A 20,328-nucleotide genomic window follows, 5' to 3' on the forward strand; every position below is an offset into this window, starting at 1 on the left:
TTTCTGCTTGCAGCAAATAGAAATACTGAACAACTGGAAATTAACACATACAATAGGCTTTTTCAACATGGCTCAAGAAATATACAATGAGAAACGACCTCGTTTCTCAATGAGAAAAAAACAAAACAAATTGACCTCTAGGCAGTTAAAAAGGCCCTTGTAACTGAACTACCAAATATCCAAGCAGCTGATGAAGTTAAACATCTTGGCATAATACTTGACGAGAACATGCGCTGGAGCGGGAAAAACCATATAGACAAGCCTCTGCCCTAAAGCTTAACTCAGCATTGTTTGCATTAAAGAGAACCAAGACAACTAGTACTCATGAAGCCACGAGAAACAGCATATCATGCGTTATTCGAAAGCCACCTGCGTTATGGAATAGCAGTCTGGGGTGCTTCTTCAGCTGGCAATCTCCACAGAGTTCTGGTGATGCAGAAAAAAGCAATAAGGTTTAATGGCTGGAATAGGACCTAGAGAGAGCTGCAGAAACATCTTCAAAAACTGGAAATATTGACAGTAAACATCCATTTACATCATAGAAACCGTACTTTACTGCATAACTAAGAATCCTCCAAAACAAAGAGAACTCCACGGCCACTACACCAGACAAGCAGGGGATTACACTCTACCAGTCCATAGAACAGCATTATACGAGAAAAAACCATCATATGCTGGAATGAAACTGTTCAACAAGCTACCAGATCATCTGAAAGACAACCCAAGAGCTATAAAGAGAACCTTACGGTGTTGGCTGCAAGACCACGCATACTACAAAAACGCTCGATGAGTTCTTCTCATGGAATGATGAAATTTTAAAAAGACCTCTCATTTAATAATACAATTCACTTTTAAAAAACTGTTTGACTCTGTAACATGTCTTGATGATGTTGTTAATAAAGAATATTGTCTATTGTCTATTGTCTTCAGTCAACAGTTTTGGCACAAACTTTGCTGCAACACGACGCATTTGAAGTTTTTCAGTTAAAATTTCCTGACATGACCCAAATGAAATGTTACACTCTTCTGCCATTTCACGGATTGTTAGTCGACGGTCTGATTGTACGAGAGCGTTCACTTTAGCAACATTGTCATCATTGATTGATGTTGAAGGGTGTCCGGAACGAGCATCGTCGTCTGTGGATGTTCGGCCATCTTTAAACCTCTTGAACTACTGATGGCAGCATGATCGGCTTAGACATTCTTCACCAAAAGCCTCTTGTAACATCAAAAAGGTTTCAGAAAACGTCTTGTTCAGTTTCAGACAAACACGTTGCTCTTCTTTCACATTCATTTTCATTAAACAAAAAATAGCCAACTCTTTAAAACTAATCTCAAACAAACTGTGCTAATGTTACTTTCAGTGATGTTATGATTGATCTGCAAACACAGCTGTGTTACTGTTGAGTCAGGAAATACAATGCTGCCAACCGCATCGCTGTGAAACATTGCATTCCCACAGTATATAAAAAGTCCTGGAACTTTTGATCACACCTCGTATTGTTAACAGTTGAAACCCCTGATCAAATTTGTGTGTTAATATGAGTTGGCAGTATATAGCAGTACCCCCAATAAAATAAAATGATAACCTTTCAGTAACAAAGTGATTATGAGTTTTAAAACAGACTTCAAATATTTATTTTCAATTTCCACATATTTTTACATAAATTTACGTTTTATTTTGATTTTGTATGAGCTTGTTTTCTTATAAAATTTTTCTCGTGTTAAAACTGTTCATGCACCTTACTTTGGCTTATGGCTTGGCAGTTGGGATTTTAAAAATAATGGTTCTTTAGTTCTAAAATACAAATATATAATTTTCATTCTTACTCTAAGAAAATATGTTACTTTATTTTTAAAGCATATAAACTTTAACATCATGTTACTGAGAGATCTTATTTGTAAAACATAATTAGCTCAAGTCAGTGCATTACTATTATACTTGTAGTAAAATTAGTATGTAGTAATAATCAATGTACAGTATTTATTTTAAATCTATCATACAAAATTCTAGGTAACTGCAATATATGAGGTTTATTTTATATTACGTATGTATAAGTATTGGCAAGGTAAATTGATTATTTGAAACAATGTTGTTTGTTGGTCTCTTGTGCCTTCTACCAATGAGAGAGTGTCCCAGATTTAGTAAACTTCAAATAGTCTGTTCTTTAACGTTCTAAATGTACTAAAGGGTTGCAAAAGAGTACAAATGGATTCATTGGAGAATTACATGTAGGTACTAAATAATTCTAAAACATTCCAACAAACGGGATTGTTTAAATGTGATGCTAGTAAATCCCCAAATTGTTTTAATTTGAACGATTGAAAGTACTATATATGATATTTAAAACAACCATTAAAACAATACATAAGTGAAGAACAATCATGTTATCATGGTATTGATACCAAAGTTCAGTACCAATACCAGCTGGAAGTTGGGATTTTCACTTCACCCATTAGACTAAAAGTAAATTACAAAGGCCAGACATATATATGTAAATATTTTCTTGATTGGGGCAGTAAGGCAAACTCAACTGTGTTCTTCGTATAAACAGTGTTTCTACATATTGTGAACCTGAATACTTTTTGATGTTAGTTATGACAATGACAGCACAAGCTTTAGAAGTAAGACTCATTTGTCTAGTTCGAAATTGGACAGTGCACATAGATTTAATTAATCAATATTTGTTTAGGTCCTAATATTGTTATTTAAATTCCCAGGAAAGTTGCCTCCAGAATCCACTATTCCTCCTAAGGTTCCAAACATTACTGATGAAATTTGCAGTTGCTGTATCAGTAAGGCCATTTCCTTTTTAAACTTTTATATTTTATTTATTTTTATTTTATTTTATAAATTTCAACGTGTTACAAATTGTGATTTAAACACAGACAAATAAATAGCTTTTCTGATCTAATTGTAATATTTGGGAAAGATTCTGCTTATATATTTTTTTAATCAATCAATCAACAGCGTATAAATTTTGGATTTTTCAGAATTATATGCTTAGTTAACTCAAGAATGAATTGCTTGCTATGTGACACTCACATAAAACACAGAAAGTCTATTTTTATTTTGAGCTTTAAAAGTATTTAGTTACTGATTTTATTTTGATTGCAAAATATAAAGAAATGTCCGTAGGAATATTAATTCATATATTTACACCTCAAGTTGAGCATTGAGCTCTAGTACATGAAGAAATTGGTTTATATTTAAAACCGGTTAGTGAAGAATTGTCACTTTCAATTCATTTTAATTCATCAATTTCTATCACAATTAGGTGATATAAATCTTATTACTTAATCTTGCAACATTGTACATTATATCTTGTGTAGTATTGCTGGATAATTCTTTATCTGATATTAAATATAATCATTTAATATAGAGAGTGTATCATAGAACTGGAAATGTAAGGGTTATACCAATAATGTCCATTATTGAATTCTCTAGTTCATCAGAGCCTCATACAATGAATATTATGATTATAGAAAGGCTTATAGCCAAGACAAAAAGAAATTAGATTTCATACAAAATCTTTATGAATTTAAAAACTTCTTAGTAGAAACATAAATCATTCATATCCATTTAGTTATTAATTTGCATCATTGTCATTTTCTTCTTGCCAAAAATTCCCACATCTTTCTGAGTGTTGAGAAACCTAACAAATTTGACATCAAGTAAAGACGAGACAGGGATTCGGGAAGAAGAAATAAATTTGTAAGTATGTGTAAAAATATAAGATTATGAAGTTGCCTGAAGATGAAATCTTTAATTTTGAAAGGTTTTGCACAGAATTTACCTTTTTATCGGAAAATTTGTATTTATTATTTGTTACAATGAATTTTCAATTTTTCCATGCTTCAAGTAAATGGTATTTATTTTTATAGAAGCAAATGTATCGTAATAACAGAAAGAATTAGATCAAAACGATTTTGTAAAACAATGAAGTAGGAGGACCTCTATCATCATACAATCTGGATCTGTTTATATTGGAAACTAACTGTGTGGATCTGCCAAGACATTGCAAGAAGTACCTGTTTGTAAATCTGCAAGAAATTTCACTTAAATACTTGAACATTGATTTTGATTCTGCTTTTGGTGCTCATGCAACAGATAACAATGAAAAAATGTTGAAAAAGATTAATAAAAAGCACAATATACAGTACATATGGCCAGCATTGGTTGAAGCAGTACTGACCAAATGTTCTTGATTTGCACTAACTAAAATGACTGCTATATATTTAGGTTCTGCTACCTGAAGGAAGATTCGGATCCCAGGGAAAAATTTATTAACATTTAGTCTAACAGACGTATTGGTCAAACTGACTACTAAAAAATTGTTTGCTTGATTAGGATAATTTACTTAGCTTGTTTAAATTATGTTCTCATTTGTGTTTAAATTTTCTGAGGCACTGGGTTAACCTCGACTTTCTAAAAAAACTACCTGAAATGGCACTCTTAGTCGTAACCATGTAGAAGAACAGTGCAAAGTACAATACAATTCGCCTTTCTCATTTAACTGGGATTCATAATGTTTTTTAATATTGTAAAAGTTTCTGCTGTTTTATACCAATTTTGTCATATGTAGAAACTGAAGTTAAACATCGTTCTCGATCATTCAATCTTAACTATGAAACAGATTCTTAGCTAAAAACTTATGAGAAGATTAGCATAGTGATTTTCTGTCAATAAGTTATATTCATTGTGGAATCTAATGCCTATTTCACAGCACACTAGCTGCAAGCCACAGATAACATCTTCCTGCAGTATGAAATAAATATAAATACAAAAAATACCTAATTTTAAGTAACTAAAGTCAAGATATTAAAGTAATTGCCTCATGTACTTTACTCTACATTTAAAACTAAATGTACTAAACATCTAAATTAAGTTTAATGCTAATTATTGTATTATTCAAAAGCAACTTTTAAAATACATCTCAATAAAAACTGTCAGTTTATTTGAAGTATATATATTCCAAAACAATATACAGATTAATCCCACAGACCAAAGAAAGAAATAGACCAGGCTTAGGCGAGCGGCAAGTGAAACCAGGTCAGAGGTTTCCCCTATGAGGAGTGAGTGGGGAGAAAATTCATGTGGGAAAAAACCTTTAATTCCCTTCATAGTGTACCGGATCGAATAGAGTGGAGTGGTTCACTCGAGCGAGTGCGAGCAGACCGATCTCAGATGACCGACCGCCACCACCACTAGATCGCAGCCGAAAACAGCGTGTCACAGCCCTGGCGATGTAGTAGTTTTTGGGGGGTTAACACTGGCAAACCTCGTGGGTGTGCCAATCCTTCTCAAAATATGGGTGTCAATGGATTCGGCTGGAAAGGAGTCCATGGATGTGTTGATACCTTAATAATATACGTACAGGGTGTCTATAAAAGAACTCCGGGGTTTAAAAAATTAATATTTTTAAAACTATAAAAGATAGCAACATTTGATCAATTCCTTTGAAACAAGCAGCTCAAAGAGTTTTACTCATACCAATTGGGAATGTTTCTCTCAACAGTTGGCAGCACTGCGGAGCGTTGACCTGGAAATGACGTAGCGGCTGCGGCAGGCAGTCAGTGTCGTCTGGACTGCCGCGCTATGGCGACCCCTCAACAAAAGGCTCAGTGTGTTATTTGGCTCATAGAAACTAATTCTGTTGTTACTGTACAAAGAAACTTTCGACGTAGCTATGGTGTTGACCCGCCTACAGACAAAACAATTCGTCAGTTCAAGGAAACAGGAAGTGTTTTGAAGCAAAAGTCGCCGGGTAGGCCGCGTGTGTCTCAAGAGAATGTAGACAGAATCCAAGCTTCATGCACTCGAAACCCTAAGAAATCGGTAACAAGACGCAGTCTGGAATTGGGGTTACCAAGATCAACAGTCCATAAGGTAATTCATAAAAGACTTCGTTTAACTGCCTATAAGATTCAACTTTTACACCATATCAAACCGGCAGACAAGGTTAAGAGATTCGACTTTTCTGTTTCCATGCTGGCTAAAATTGATGAAGATAATGATGTTTTTAAAAGTGTGATTTTTAGTGATGAAGCTACTTTTTATGTGAACGGAATTGTAAACAGGCATAATTGCAGAATTTGGGGTTCACAGCTGCCCCATGAGTTTATTGAGTACGAACGTGACACGCCCAAAGTGAATGTTTGGTGTTGCTCTTATGCATGACAGAGTCATAGGTCCCTTCATTTTTGCCGAAAGGAATATCAATGGTGATGTCTATTGTGACATGTTAGAGGAGTATGTTTATCCTCAGTTGGATGACATTGAGGCGGAGAAAGGTTTAGTTTACTTCCAACAAGATGGGGCGCCGCCACACTTCAGTTTGCCGTGTGCGTGAGTCACTGGACGCTCGTTTTCGGTAACAGGTGGATTGGAAGGGAAATGACCTATTCCATGGCCACCAAGGAGCCCTGATATGACTCCGTTGGACTTTTTCTTCTGGGGGCATATCAAGAATCTTGTTTATGCGGAGAGGAAAATTCGAAATGTTCGCCATCTCAGGGAACGAATAGTGAATTGCGTGGCGTCCGTTCCCCCAGACATGCTCGCCAGGACATGGGAAGAGGTAGTTAGAATACCGTTTCGACGTGTGCCGTGCCACTAACGGAGCTCACATTGAACTTTACTAAGTTGTTAAAAAAATCTTGAAAATGTAAGCTTTCTAATCATGTATAAAACATGTATGTACGTTTTTTACTTTATTAAAATATTTTGCCTTAAAAAACCCCGGAGTTCTTTTATAGACACCCCGTATAAACATTACTTTTTATACACTATATTACGATTTATGCAATAAACAAGCAGCCCCTCGTAACCACAAAATGCTCCCACATATGTACAATGTCACCACTGTCAGCTAACACGTTGCGATTGACTGCGATCGTCCAGCTCGTGCTTCCTCGCGTGAACTGCTCCATAATGTGATACACTACCAAGACCGGTTTCACACAGGCCACAAAACACCAATGAAATTAGCTTTTTGTGCTCTATCATCCACAAATGGCCGACTGCTCACCTGATGGACCTATGGAGAACCATTGGTGCTTTCATTTGTTCGAGTCTAGAGCCATGAGCGGATGTCAGGATTCGGCAATTTTTGGCGCCGTCTGCCGGTTTTTCGCATCTTAACTCAACTTGAATATTAAGTGTGTTTTATCTCAGTTCTGATGTTATTAACATTGTTCTATTGTTAAAAATGTGTGAATTAAACTTTGAATGGTTTATAATAGAAGTAGGGTAGTCCTGTGTTGTGGAATCAAGAAACAAGTTAATACTATGCACTTGTTCATCAAATAATTTTTTTCAGACATATCGCAATATTTTTTTTTTTTATCTGGCTCTTTCCTAAGCTCTGGGTGCAGTAATAGTTGGTAAAAGTGACTTAATAGAAAACCTAGAACTTAAGATGGGGATAAACTCAAATCTGTCTTACCACTCTTCAGTCTCTTCTGCTTCGCCATAAATCACGGAACAGCGAAGTATTATAAAAAATAAAAATTACTCTTCATTCATGTTGTTTCATCAAGAGGCGACTGCTGAATGAGACGGGGAAGGACAACTTGAATCGCAGTAGTACGCCAAAACTTATGTTGGTCTTCTGAAAGGGACCCGCAATTTTGCTGCCACAGCCAACAGCTTTTATTTGTGTTCTGTCAGCATTTTGTGACGTAAGTGAAAACCGCTTAAAATCGCACCAGGATACCGATCGCCGTGAACCACAAATTTAGGCTTCTGCAAAATCTTGCTTGTGTGAACCACTTCTAGTAGGACTCTGATGTGAGACAACTGGTAAATTCTATCCCATTATTCCCACAATACCATTATACGCATGTAGCACACTGATATTGTTATAGCCGAGGCCTAATATGAATCCCCCACCTTATTTTAGATACATCCGTCTATTCTTGCAAAATAGTCGAAATCGTTAATGAATTAAAGAATAGTTTTTTTTTTAATAGTTTTACGTGTCTGAAAAATGAACTTACACGAAACACACTTGTATTCAAGGTGAGTTGAGATACGAGAACCGGCAACAGACGCCAAAGTGCCGAGTCCTGGGCCAGTGCTCGGGTTCATGGCTCGTTTTGGGGCTAGACACTTAAAAATCAGCCACTCTGTATGAAAACAAACAATCTTTTAATTTTTATTTGTAATGGTTGTTTATATAAAACAGTTGACTGTAAAATTGCTATTTTACTGTGAAAATCGTAAAGGAGCAGTGAATTTGTTAATTAAGATTGAGTGGGAATATTGGTATCGTGCACTAATTTGAATTTTTTAAATTTAAATGTTAGATATCAGATTTTATAAAACAATTTACAGTTCTCAAACATTTTTTTAATTGTTCTCAATTGTTTTTAATTTAGATTCAATCTCTATTTTCTATTTATTCCTTTACTTATTTAAGAATTCAGGTTGTTCATGCAGAGCTGTATGTTGTTGGACTTGATGTTCCAGAAACTGGCAGTGAAAGCGGACATGGAGATCACTCTGGCAAGGTGTGGGACAATGAAGAGGAAGGTTGCTCATACTCCTGGTCATTCTTCCATGTAATGTTTGGTCTCGCTACACTTTATGTTATGATGACTTTAACCAACTGGTACTCGTAAGTATTGTTTTGTATTATAAATATTATTTTATTGCTAGTTTAACTTATACTGCCATGTGTAATAATGTTGTTTTAATGATTATTATATGCAGATAAAAAAATTTAATACAGAATAGAAATATGTTAATTGATTAAAAAAACTATTTACCATTATAGTATTTTTTACCACTATTAAATTTGCATGATTCTTGATTAAACATTAAGAAGAAACAAAAGATGACTTTTGTGAGAGTAGAAAGCTGATGTCAACGAAGGGCAAGATGGTTACTATGTGTGAAGACATAAGAATATGGAGTTCAGAGGGTCACTTTACTATAAGTAACAAATGTAAAAGTTGTGTATAGGAATCTGAATGGACTGTGTACGTGCACACCTGTGTGTACTTCTAAGTGGCATGCAAAACTTCTTCTAGGTATAGTTTAAGGGATTTTATGTGATTTAGGATGACAGATATAAATACTGCAGTGAACCATGGATACCCTAAAATGTACTGATTGGAGTTAAGTCCTATGTGTAAAATTATAGAACTAGGAAAATACTAAGCTTGTGGGAAGCATAGAAACTGCAGATTTCTAACAAAGTGTGGAGTAATAGATGATAAGAAGGGAGAGTGGATTCGGCAAAGAATGTACTACAGGAAGAGTATAAATCCCAAACAAAAAAATAAGTGATAAAGAGGGTGAATTAATGAACCAATTATCATTAGTGCTGCAAGTGTTGGGGTGAGGTTTCCCAACTGCTTCAAACTGCTCCCAACTGAGCTGTTGAATGTCACTGTAGCTTGGAACTGTTGCTATGAAGCAATATATTTCCACCATTGATATATCTTACAATATTATTGTACACTGAAGTTTCACATCATTCACTGCTCAGCAATATCACACATCTGACAATAAATTCAAGTGGTGATGCAATCAGTGTTTGGTTGTGTTAGCGTTATTATGAAATTTTTTAGTCACAGACTTTTGAGAAAATAAAATTTTGGCCCTGAAGAAGCTCAGGACGAACACTCTTTGCATTATTTCAACATCAAAGACACCTTGACAACAAAATCAATTGTAATCTAGATGAAAATGTGCATTGTTTCATAAGATGCACAATTGAGTGATGAGACAATGAGAATACCTTTTCATTTAGATTACATTTGATTTTGTAGTCTATATGTCTCTATTGTTAAAATGATGCAAAGATGGACATGAGCTTCAGATTCTAGGAGTCAAGTCTGTGACAGTCTAGATTCAGACGCTCCAATGAGCAGAAGGTGAATATTGTGTACTTATGTTATTCTGTACTTGGCTTACCCATCAGTAGAGTGCCTGTTAGGCCAGATGTGACAAGTTTTACTGAATTTATATTTTTGACAAAAGCAATACTAGGGTATTCTGGGATAGTTCAATCAAAGTAATAAAACACGTCATGTTTATTTAGAATAACAAAATTCTACAACTAATAGCTACCTCACAATTTTCTTTTTTTACAAATAGTACAGTAGTGAAACACAGTTACACCCACTTTTATTATTAGTTTATATACAAATTTGAGTTGGAAACTGAAGATCAAGAATCACCATAGCTAATCAAATTTAACAAAAACATGAAAATGCATATGTGCACAAAATACAGGCATGCCAAAGTGCATTAACAGCACCATTTGCAATTGATCTAGTCAAAGTCAAAGCAAACTTTATTCGTGAACGTAGAGTACAGAATATGTGTCAATACATAAAAGTAATTATAAATTAGGTTGACAAATCTCTCCAGTTTGAAAATTCTTCAACGGAGCAGAATGTCTTGTCGGCCAGCCAGGTGGTGAGACGTGTCCTGAATGGCAATAGTCTCTTCTCTTCTTTGAGATGTCTTGGCAGTAGATTGAAAAATTTTGCTCCTGCATAGGAAGGTTTTTTGGCAAACATTGCAAGTCTGTGAGATTGAAGGTTGAAATTTACTGTGTTTCTGGTGTTGTGGGTATGGATGTCGATGAATCGTTCAGCATTGCTTTTGAGAATGTGAATGATAGACTGAAAGATAAACAAGGCAGTAACAGTTTGGATACCAAGGTCTTTAAAGGCACTTCTACAAGTGTCTCTTGGTCCCAAGCTTGCTAGCACTCTCACAGCCTTTTTCTGCATTATTAGGACTCTATTCAGATTTCCTGCAGTTGATACGCCCCAAACAAGCAGTCCATATCTTAATGTGGGATTCAAATAGTGAGAAATAAGCAACTTTAGCTGTAGCGAGGTCTGTGACAGCTCTAACTCTTTTGAGCACATACAGGGCAGTACTCAATTTGTTGCAGACCAAATCAACATGAGGTGTCCAAGATAGAGCACTGTCTACAATAATTCCCAAGTACTTAGTTTCTTCCTCCACCTCTAACATCGGGAGTCCAACATTTTCATTTTGTGCTCTACTAAACAGTACTTGCTTTGTTTTTCCTTTGTTTAGTGCCAAGTTGTTAACATGACAGTATTGCTTGGCTACATTTAAAGCAATGAAGGCTTTACAGTCTAAATTATCAGGTTGCTTTTCTGCCAACATCAAAGCAGTATCGTCTGCATACATTGTAGAAGAGGCATACTCACTGAGATGATTGGGTAAGTCATTAGTGAACAGTATATAGAGTACTGGTCCAAGGACGGATCCTTGAGGAACCCCTCTACTGATAGGAAGTTGATCAGATCTTGCATGGTAAGTTGTGTTGTTCACTGTATAATATTTGATCTCAACCAATTGAGTTCTATTTTTCAAGTAGCTTGAAAACCAGCTTTCTTCTGTATTGTGAATTCCCAATGTTTTAAGCTTTTTAATGAGTAAGTTATGTCCCAGACTGTCAAATGCTTTAGAAAAATCTAAGAACAAAGCTGTGGTCAAGTTTCCTTCTTCCAACTGGTCTATTACACATTCAACAAAACTTATGATGGCTGTAGTGGTGGACCTTCCAGGTAGGAAGCCGTGTTGGTGTTCAGATAAGAGATTGTTAGAAGAGAGGTTCAATTCAATTCAATTCTTTTTATTGCATAAGGTACACAGAAGTACATCGCAATCGTCAATATAGTATAAATCTAAACTTAAATATAAAAGTACTATCAACAAAATCACATTGAATAGTAGTCAAAAGAAAGAAATAAGCACACAAAAACAATTATTTAAATTAAAATTTAAAAGCCACTGTCAGAGAGGAATTCATTTACACTATAAAATTCCTTTACTATTAAGTATCTCCTCAGGTTTCTTTTAAAATTGTCAGTTCACAAACCTCCTTCAAATTTTGAGAGAGAGCATTATAAAAAATTACACCCGCGTGCATCACTCTAGTCTCGTGCAGGGACAATCGATGTGAGGGAGTACAAAGCAAGGTGTCTCATCAATCTTGTTAAAACAATTTTTTCAATTATTTTAGAAATCGTAGGAATAAGAGATATAGGTCTATAATCACTTGTAACTTTGCATGTCTTTTGTTTATTTATCGGGATAACCTTAGCTACTTTAAGATCGTCTGGAAAAATGCCTTGTAAGAGAGACTTGTTAATTATGTTTGTCAATGGAAGCCTGATTTCTTCGACTATATATTTCAATACAGTGGATGATACATCGTCAATTCTAGCTGAGGGTTTTGATTTCAGTGAAAGAATAGCTTTTTCAACCTCGGTTAGTTGAGTGGAAGCTAATGGAAAGTTTGTCATTTCGAACTTAAAATCAGAAACATTGTTGATTATGTCCATTTGGTTGTCAGTGAGGTCAAGATTTTGACCGGCTTCTTTCAGTGTTTTCTCCGCTACAGTTGTGAAATAAGTATTTAGGTGTTCTGCTATTTGGAGTGGATTCTGAGTTTCCTTTCCGTCAACTTCCAGTTCAATTGCTGATTCCGTGCATTTTTCACTGTTTATGGTGTCCCAGATCGCTTTAGGCTTGTTATCAGCATTGTTAATAAAGTCGGCAGTTGCTTGTCTTCTACAAAATTTCAATCTCAAATCGTATGCTTTTTTCCTTTCTGCTGTTAATCTTTTTGCCTCAACCCCAGGTCTTAATTTTTCTTGCTCAAGAAAGTCTTTTTGAAGTCTGCTAGCAACAGGGTCTGACATGCTTCTAAATTTATGCCTCTGTTTGGATCTAGATTTTTCGTAAGGGCAGCTGTGTTCATTGCTGAGGTGAGGATGTCACTAAGTTTTTTGTACGCTGTGTTTACATTTTCTGTATTTATGATTTCATCCCATTCCTGATCGCGGAGAATTTCTTTTAGGTGGTCCAAATTTTTCTTGTTTAAGTGCCTTCTTTCTGAATTTACGATGGGCAGAGGAGCTGAACACTTGTAGATTAAGCTTAGCTGTGCTTTATGATCTGAAATCCCAGTAGTGAAAGTAGAGACATTGATTTCTTGAGGAGTGATATTACTACATACACAGTCTATGGATGAAGATGTAGTATTTGTCTCTCTGGTAGGTGGGAGTTGTAAACGGTGAATATTGTATGCTGACAAAGTATTAGTTAGCTTTGCATTGTCCCTATCTTGTTTTAGACAATCGATATTTATATCCACCATGATTATAATACGTGACTTCTGTACAGGTACAGTGTCCAAAATGTCAGATACATGGTCAAGGGCTACGTCAAGATCTCCTCCAGGTGGCCTGTAGATTCCCAAGACATAAGTGCATTCCTGTCCCTCTGAGATAGCAACTAGTTGCGTTTCACACACCATTTCTATTGATGGTTTTGCAAATGTAGTTATGGTTCTAGTGCTTGCCAAATGTAAAATTTATTCAACACTTTGGTTTTTGACAAGTGGAACTTCATCAGCAGCTAAGGGAAAGTTGTCCCCAAGCAATGAGTTTTTAGCAGTTTGTTAGTTGTAGAGAACTTTTAAGGACAAAGGGTAAAATGTACCTGATGAACTGCGATTAGGCTAACTATTTGTATTCACAGTAGATTAGGTTATACACCATGAATGAAACGTTTGGTGAAGACCGTTGGTTCACAATTTGAACTGAACTATTGGATATCCAATGTAAGTAGGCCTAGGACAAATACGCACAAAATTGTCTCATGTTAAGGTTACTAAGCTTCTTACAGTGGAAAATGTTAAAAGAAAAAGAATGCTCTTGATTTTTTGGACTGATATATTAATAATGCTGATCAATTTTTAAAGAACATTGATACATATGATGAAATGTACTTATGACCCTAGAGTCTAAGCATCAGTTAGTGGAGTGGCATCACGTAACATTACCAGTCAAAAGGAAATACAGATGATCTCGACATGCAAACTGGCGACTGTGGATAGACATGGAATGTTAGGGCACAACTATATTTGCAGCAGTTTCCTATGCTATCATCATCACCTTGCAACACACAATACAGAACAAGTGTGATGGCCATATAATGTCAGAATCTTTTGTTGCTGCTTTACAATTCCAGACTCAAGATCTAGCCAGACCTTTTGGATAGGGAAAGATTGGCAACATACTACTGTACAGTCCAGACCTGGTGCCAAGCAATTTTTAATACTCAGGAATTTATCAGTGGCAAATGCTTTGTCACAGATGAGGTGAAAGATGCAGTAAAAAATTGGTTATACTTAGGGGATTCCAACTACTTGTGACTTCAGAATACAAAAACCCGTAGAACTTTATAACAATTTGTTTAAACAAAGATACAAGCTAAAAAATTTACAATTGTTCGTAAAAAACAGACCTCACTTGGTAGAATATTCATATAACTTCCAAATACTTCTTTTTAGCTTATATATTTTTCTAATGTAGGGTATTATTAATAATTTGCATATTATTTAATAAATTTTAAGAAACCTGTACAGTTCATTAGGATTCGTAATTCTTTAGTATTCATTTTTTAAACTTTTTTCAAAATTGAAAGTAAAAGTAAACCACATAGTTTATTGTAATACAATATAACTTAATTATTTATAGCCATTTATACAAATTTAATTAATTTAAATAAAAATTGTTTGACAGGTATTTGGTCTTACAATCATATGTTAGTTTGGTTATTTAAACACATAATGACAGAAACGGCCAAATGCAAAATAATTGAATCATAAATCTGTGGTGTTGTGGTAGTGCATTTACCCAGCAAGTGAAAGATCATGATTCGAGTCCTGGCGGAGCAAGTACTTTTTGTGGTTCAATGACTATTAAAATTAAATTAGGTTGTAGCCACTTATACTATTTTATTGTGTATAAAATTATATATATATATATATATATATCTATAATATAAAAATGAAACTGTTCGTGTGTAACAGCATCACTCACAAACGGCTGGACGGATTCGCCTAATTTTTTTTTTTAATTTGTTCGTCTTGATCTGTAGAAGGTTATAGGATACTTTTTATCCCTTTCCCGATTCAGGATTCCGCCCCACTGGTTAAAGAAATACCCGTAAGAAATGCATTGCAGCAAACATATGTTATTAAGTGAAAGAGTCTTTTCAAATTTTTAATCAGCTGTTCTTTGTAAACATAATAATGCGACAAAAAATATATTTATATATAAATTTCTTTACACTTATAGTTTTAAAGCATAGAGTAAGCTTAAGAGAAACGACAAATTTTGTTTAAACTGTTTCTGCAATCATAATATATAAAAATGAATGTTTGTGTGTTTGTCCTTTATAGACTCAGAAACTATTGGACCGATCACTATGAAAATTTGTATTTTTCTATGTAGAAGGTTTATACGCAATGCCCATTGATGTAACTAACCACCAGGCTGTACTGCAAGATATAAAAGTTATCAAAGCGCCTGCACATTATAAACTGCAATTACAACACAGTTGTTACGTATATTAAAATATCCAAACACTATTTGAAGGCAAAGAAATATACGGGCAAAGCTTAAGAGACGCGTGCGAAGCCGCGGGAAACAGCTAGTATATATATATAGTTTTCGGATTTTTTTCGGACTGATGATAAAAACTTGCAGTCCACGTAGCTCCTGAACCATTAGAGATATAGAAAATCTCTAAAATGCAAAAATGTCTTATTTTGTAGTGTAGAATATAAAAACAACATAAAATACAGGGTGTTCCATAAAATATTTTAAAGTTGGCCGCCATATTGGCAAAAATTATGAAAACTTCCAGTCCACGTAGCTCCTGAACCATTAGAGATATTGAAAAACTCTCAAAGGCAAAAATGTATTATTTTGTTGAGTAGAATCTAAAAACAACATCAAATACAGGGTGTTCCATAAGAGATTTTAAAGTTGACCGCCATATTGGAAAATGGCGGCCATCTTCAAAAAATTTGAAAGTGTATCCCTGAGTGAAAGTTAAAATTGAGCAAGTTCCAAATTTAAAGTGTGGTGCTAAGTCGTGTAATTAAAAAGTTAGCTATTGGATCACTTTAAAAAACTCACCCTGTATATATGTGTGTGTACTTGTGTGTGTGTGTGTATGTATATATTGATGAATAAAGCAATTTGCCACTATAACATTAATTTTTCTTTATAAAACGGTTTGTACATAATGTGTGTTATATTATATTTGTATGTTTTACTATTTCAACAAAATTCTTTTGTATATTTCTACAACTTTACCGTTATGTTAAATGGCTGCCAGATAAGGGGTTAAATTTGGCTTATAGTGAAGATTTAAATTACTAATTAAATAATTTGATTAGTATCCAACACCAAAGCCATCTAGTCCCAATAACTGAACCAAATTTATACTAGTATTTGTTGTAATTTTAAAGCGAAAATACTGTATTTTGTCATGAAAGAGTGTTGTTTAAAACAATTTGACTGCAGGCCCAACTCTAGTTTGGAGACTCTGAATGCGAATGCAGCATCTATGTGGGTGAAGATGGTCTCCAGCTGGATCTGTTCTCTTCTGTACATGTGGACATTGGTTGCTCCTATCGCCCTGCCAGACCGACAGTTTGATTAACATGTCTATGTATGTAGTTAAAATCAGTAATAAGTATTCTTACTAATATGACTAAACTAGAAAATTATTGGTGTATTTCACTCTATCATATCTTAGCTTTATTATTATTTTGTTAATCTGATTCTACTTTATATATACACTGGGTGTTCACTAAAGGGTGTCACAAACTTCTGTGCGTGAAGATAGTATTCATCATTTTTTTTAAAGTGTCATATGAACATAGGTTGAGAAATGTCTCGTTTAGTCGCTAGCTGTCGTTTTAAAATATGCTGTTGGTATCAAATAAGTTTAGAGCCAAGGAGATAAAATCACAAAGTGAGAGGTTTTTAAATTTCACTGTTTTCAGACATTTATTTTTGAAGGATACTTTAGGCAACTTGACTAAGTGATTCATAGATAGATTCTGAGATGAAGGCCTGATTTACTATTTCATTTAGTCCTATATTGAAAAAAAAAACTAGGAAACTATATACTACTATATATGTATATAATCTTTATTGGCATTAATAAAAATGTAACAGTACAGGTATGTAAGACTCTTAATAGATTATTTGTATTCCTGATAAAGTATTCACTGATAAGCTAGTTAATTAATTTTTATTTGTGTCAATAGCTAAGTAGTCTGTTAAGACTTTGATGTTTGTTTCAGATGATGGTGTGATGGAGTTGGCTTCTCATTGCAATCTCCGAGTGGCTAGGAAGTTTATTTTCCAATATTCTTGTTTAATTATTGTCTACGTGTCTATAATATGTAATTTATTCTTTCTAAGTAGAGATAGAATATTAAATATTTCAGTAAGAGTGTAATCTAGTGTAACATTCTACAGATGCACATCTATCATAGGCAATTGGAGGTGTATTCTTTTAATTTATCATACAGTTTGTTTGTCACAGTTGACAACAGTTGGTTTGAGTTTTAATATACATGTTTTGTTAAGAATTTATATGAAAGTTCGCTTACTCATTTTTTTGTAAGTACCTAATTTTCAAAAATGCCTGTCAAATAGTTTGATAATATTTTATTTAAAACTAAAAATTATTCCTAATGTACAGTATGTGTTTAAATTATAAAAAATAATCTGGAACGTTGCACAATTTTAAGTGAATCACAATCATAACAATAAATGCAAAGGGAAAAATAAACAATTCTTGTAAGAGAAGAGAAACAGCTCTGTTTATTTTAAACTTAAATGTTGAAAAATAAATTATTCTTGAAGCTTTTTTGAGTTTCCCTTCATTCAAAGGCATTATGATTGAAGATTTAAGTAAGAGACTCCTTACTTAGGACTCCAAAATATTCTGAAATTGGTATTGAAGCCTACGCTTTAAAAACTCTTTTCTTATCAGAAATATTTTAAATTGGCCAAAAGTTTAATTTAGGTAGAAACATTAAAATTTAGTCTTTGAAAACTTATTATGGATACTTTAAGCCCATTCTTAATAAAAATATATGTTTTATGTAGTGTCAAAATACTTCTATTTCTTTCCTGATTCAAACAGTAAGATACTGAACCATGCCAGAGGGATGAATTGATCCAGATTTCAATATCTGTACATTATTTTAATTCTTAAGGTTAGTTGATTGAACTGTGATGCATTTTGTTAGATGTTAATACATTTTTATAATTTTTTTTTAAGTATTGAATTGTTATAACTAAACATTATATTAGATGTAGTTATAAACCACGACTATGCTATTGTTTCTAGAACAATTAAGTGTGAATCACCTTGTCTTAATGTTCAAGGATACATACATACTGTATATGCCTAATAAAATTATTTAAAGTCAAAAAAATCATTTTACTTCATTTCAATTCTTTATTGTATTTTATTGAGTTTAAATCCTGAATGCTGTTAATTAGTTGAAAAAAATATGTTACTTATACTGACTGGCTGCTAAGGTAAAGGGGCACTACCTCTGTGCTATGCACCTGGCTTGTTTGGGAAACAAGTTTCGTCTCTTCAGACACGTATGGACAGCAGATTTCAGCTGTCACTGTGTTACAGCGTACTCAGCTTAAGATTGTGTAGCAGAATGTTGTATTTCGCACTTTCTTCAAATACGATCCCAGCCATAGTAGGAGACTATACTCAACTACATTGTAATATATTTTTAGAAAGAATACTTCTTTTGTAACCTTGGATAAAAATTTGATTTTTCTAAAACTTAAGAGAAAAACTGTGAAACGGCACAACTTTTGACATTTTGGACAACCCTGTATACAAGAAACAAAATAAATTAAAACTTTTATCAACATGTTTTTTGTTGGTCACCCTATCTACACCCTGCAGGAATTCATATGAGGTGTTTCCAAAAATTATCCGACCTTGACGTCTGGCATGAACGTTACTCGGCGGCAACGGCAATCTGGTCGCCTTCAAAGTACTCCCCTCCACAAGCCACTACCTTATTCCAACGCTCCTCCCACTTCCGGAAACACTCCTTAAATTCATTTTGCGGAATGGCTAACAGGTCCTTCGTCGCATCTTGTTTTATTTGTTCAACATCATCAAATCTTTTTCCTTTCAAAGGAATTTTTAATTTCGGAAATAGCCAGAAGTCACAAGGAGCTATGTCAGGATGTAGGGAGGCTGTCGTAGTTGGTTGATGTCGTGTTTGACCAAAAAACGCAGAATAAGATTTGAGGAATGAGCTGGTGCGTTGTCGTGGTGCAGGATCCAGTCACGGCTTGTCCACAGTTCAGGTCGTTTCCTTCGCACTGCATCTCGTAGCCACCTTAGGACCTCAAGATAATACTCCTTATTCACTGTCTGGCCTCTTGGAGCATATTCGTGATGAACAACGTTTTCAACATTTTCAGCGTTTCTGGCCGTTGAAGGCCTGCCAGATCGGTCATCAATCTCCACTGATATGCGGCCATTTTTAAACCACCTAAACCACTCTTTTATTTGTTTATCGCCCATAGACACGTCACCATAAACTTTCCGTATCATAGTAATAGTCTTTGATGCTAAATGGCCAGGTTTTTGGCAAAATTTACTGCAAATGCGCTGCTCAACATGTTCAGTCATATTGAAATGCGACACACACGGCAGTACTGTACGGAGCAGAGCACTGTGACTCACTGAGTGACCGGATCGTATTCAATGCCTAATATGGGAAGGAGTAGGCTCGCCCCTCCCCTCCAATAACTGGTTCGAGCCGGTCGGTTACGCCGCGACCGCCTACTGGTCGGCGGTTGGATACTTTTTGGACAGACCTCGTATGCTGTGGAAACTACCTGGCGCTTTCTGTTCATGATCCTTAGTTTTAACCAACCATTTAAACCTGTACAACAATGATCAGTAGAACTGCAAAAATTATATTTATTTTTTTATAAGAATTCAATTGCAATTGGCGTATTTCTATAAAATCTACATGAAATAGAGTCTTATAAAAATGTGTTGTAACTGAAATAAAACAACTGTTAATTTAATTTTTCCAACTATTTACCAGACTTTTGTGGCTAAGACTAACAACTAGTCAATCTCTTCATGAATATGTTACAGTTGTCACTTTTCAGCACATTTTCATTTTTTTTAAATTATTTCCAATTTAGGATATTTCAAACTCTAAAAACGTAAAATATTCAAATATCAAGGTTCACTTATCAGTATCTTTCTTAAGAGATTCAACAATCAAATCACATTTTGACAAGTTTTTCTTTAGGTCTTGTGTGTGTAGGAGTATGCATTTCTGGCTCGAATCAATTTCATTTCCGATGATGAGTTTGCCTGCCCTGATTACAAAAATACGAGATCTATCCTGAAAGTAACCCACGTTTTTTAATGGTGCGGCAGTG

At 34.6% G+C, this 20,328-nt stretch overlaps 1 protein-coding gene across 2 annotated transcripts in view; it reads left to right on the top strand.

Moving 5' to 3' along the window:
* Positions 1-18,339, top strand: part of LOC124359650 (probable serine incorporator) — a 64,568-nt gene extending 46,229 nt beyond the window's left edge. For both annotated transcript variants that reach the window (XM_046812564.1, XM_046812563.1), the window contains 3 exons: positions 8,474-8,621; positions 16,387-16,534; positions 17,175-18,339. In XM_046812564.1, coding sequence (XP_046668520.1) covers positions 8,474-8,621; positions 16,387-16,525 — 287 coding nt within the window. In that variant the 3' untranslated portion in view covers positions 16,526-16,534; positions 17,175-18,339. The remainder of the gene's footprint in view (positions 1-8,473; positions 8,622-16,386; positions 16,535-17,174) is intronic.
* Positions 18,340-20,328: the final 1,989 nt, after the last annotated feature.

The sequence above is a fragment of the Homalodisca vitripennis genome, chromosome 4 (genome assembly GCF_021130785.1).
Source record: "Homalodisca vitripennis isolate AUS2020 chromosome 4, UT_GWSS_2.1, whole genome shotgun sequence".
Classification (NCBI taxonomy): domain Eukaryota; kingdom Metazoa; phylum Arthropoda; class Insecta; order Hemiptera; family Cicadellidae; genus Homalodisca; species Homalodisca vitripennis.